Source organism: Homarus americanus, unplaced genomic scaffold (assembly GCF_018991925.1).
Source record: "Homarus americanus isolate GMGI-L3 unplaced genomic scaffold, GMGI_Hamer_2.0 scaffold42941, whole genome shotgun sequence".
Lineage (NCBI taxonomy): Eukaryota > Metazoa > Arthropoda > Malacostraca > Decapoda > Nephropidae > Homarus > Homarus americanus.
In genome coordinates, this window is record NW_024745841.1 from 11,380 (window position 1) to 12,936 (window position 1,557).

General features: G+C 42.5%; 1 protein-coding gene across 1 annotated transcript; it reads right to left on the bottom strand.

The window, feature by feature from the left end:
* Positions 1–508: 508 nt before the first annotated feature.
* On the bottom strand, positions 509–1,102 carry LOC121878818 (megakaryocyte-associated tyrosine-protein kinase-like). The gene has a single exon (XM_042385239.1). The coding sequence runs from the start codon at positions 1,100–1,102 to the stop codon at positions 509–511; it is 594 nt and encodes a 197-aa protein (XP_042241173.1).
* Between the last annotated feature and the right edge of the window lie 455 nt (positions 1,103–1,557).

The window sequence follows — 1,557 nt, forward strand, 5'->3', positions numbered from 1 at the left end:
CAACGTAATCTAACCTAACCTAACATAACCTAACCTAACGTAATCTAACGCAACCTACGAGTATTATAAGAATATCAATTTGTTATTTACCTTCTCGTGTGTTTAATTAGTCTATGTACAGGTGATTCACAATTATATGTAGAAAATATGGTATAGGTATAAAAAATGTTGTTTATTTATTCTGCTAATAAGATACATAACAGTTGTAAATTATAATGTATATGACAGTACTTGTAAGCGTGTCATTGAATGTATCTCAACAAGCAGAATCAGTTAACAGTCAACAGCTGTCTTTATATACTGTAGTACATGTTATTGTCACAATAAATTCATAATAAACAATATCTATAAAAGGAATAAAAACATTATTCAATAATTTTGTACATTTTATTTATTATTTTATGAACATGTCAGCTGGCCAGGGGGAGGATTGACCGGCCAGGGGTGGATTAGCCGGTCAGGGGTGGAGTAGCTGGCCAGGGGGAGGATTAGCTGGCCAGGGGGAGGATCAGTTTGCGATTGGTAGGCACTCATTCATGACGCGTACAACTTCTGTCAGCGGTACGCGGTGGAGAGGATCTTCACAGGTGGTCATGTCAACAATCTTGTCAAAGAGTTCAAGTATTAGTCCGTTATCAGTGATATAGTCCCTGACGTCCCGCACCAGCTGTCCAAAAGAGTACGTGTCGGACGCAGCAGAAGTGACGCCACCAGAGGCGAATTCCGGTGCAATCCAATATCTTGATATTTTACCGCGGTTTATATACTTTTCGTGGTCTGTTGCTTTTCCAAAGTCGATTATATGGACGGTAGAATCTTTTTCTTCGACGGTAATTGTTATATTATCTATTTTTAAATCATTATGAAATATATTTTTCTGGTGAATCTCACACAAGGCTTCCGCGATTTTAACCAGTGTGTGAACCTTTTGTCTTGTGGTGGCATAATTGATGTACTTATCATAAGTTATACCGGTGTAGTCCATGATGACAGACGAATCTTCTTGACACACTGCGTGTATACGGGGGGCACCACCGGCACCGTCAAGCTTCCTTTGAATCTTCACTTCTTCAATGAATGTCGCATAATTTACTCTTTTCATTTTTTTTAAAACTTTAACGTCCTTATTATACTTTATGAGGTCAACTACCCCGAAAGTCCCTTCCCCAAGTCGCCTTATAACTGGCATTGTTTGCACCTCCGTAAGAGACAGCAAAATGTAATCGGGTGAGTTGGAATGGGGAGAGCAATGAGAGGGGTGGGAAAATGAGGGGGAGTGGATGAGTGAGAGAGGGAATGGGGAGATGAGGGGGGTGTGGGTAGATGAGGGAGGAGGTGTTGATGGAGTACAGTGGGGTAGAGTTGTGATGCTCATTGACATGCGAGACAGAGCGGTGCGAGTGGAAGTAGTGAGAGGAAGGAAGGGGTGTGGGGTGAGGGGGGGTGAGTGACAAGGTGTGGGGAAAGAAGTGTGGGGGGGAATTGAGATGCTCTTAGACACAAGAAAGGGGGTGGTGAGAGAAACGAGGGGGGGAGTAGTGAGAGTAGGTGTAGGGA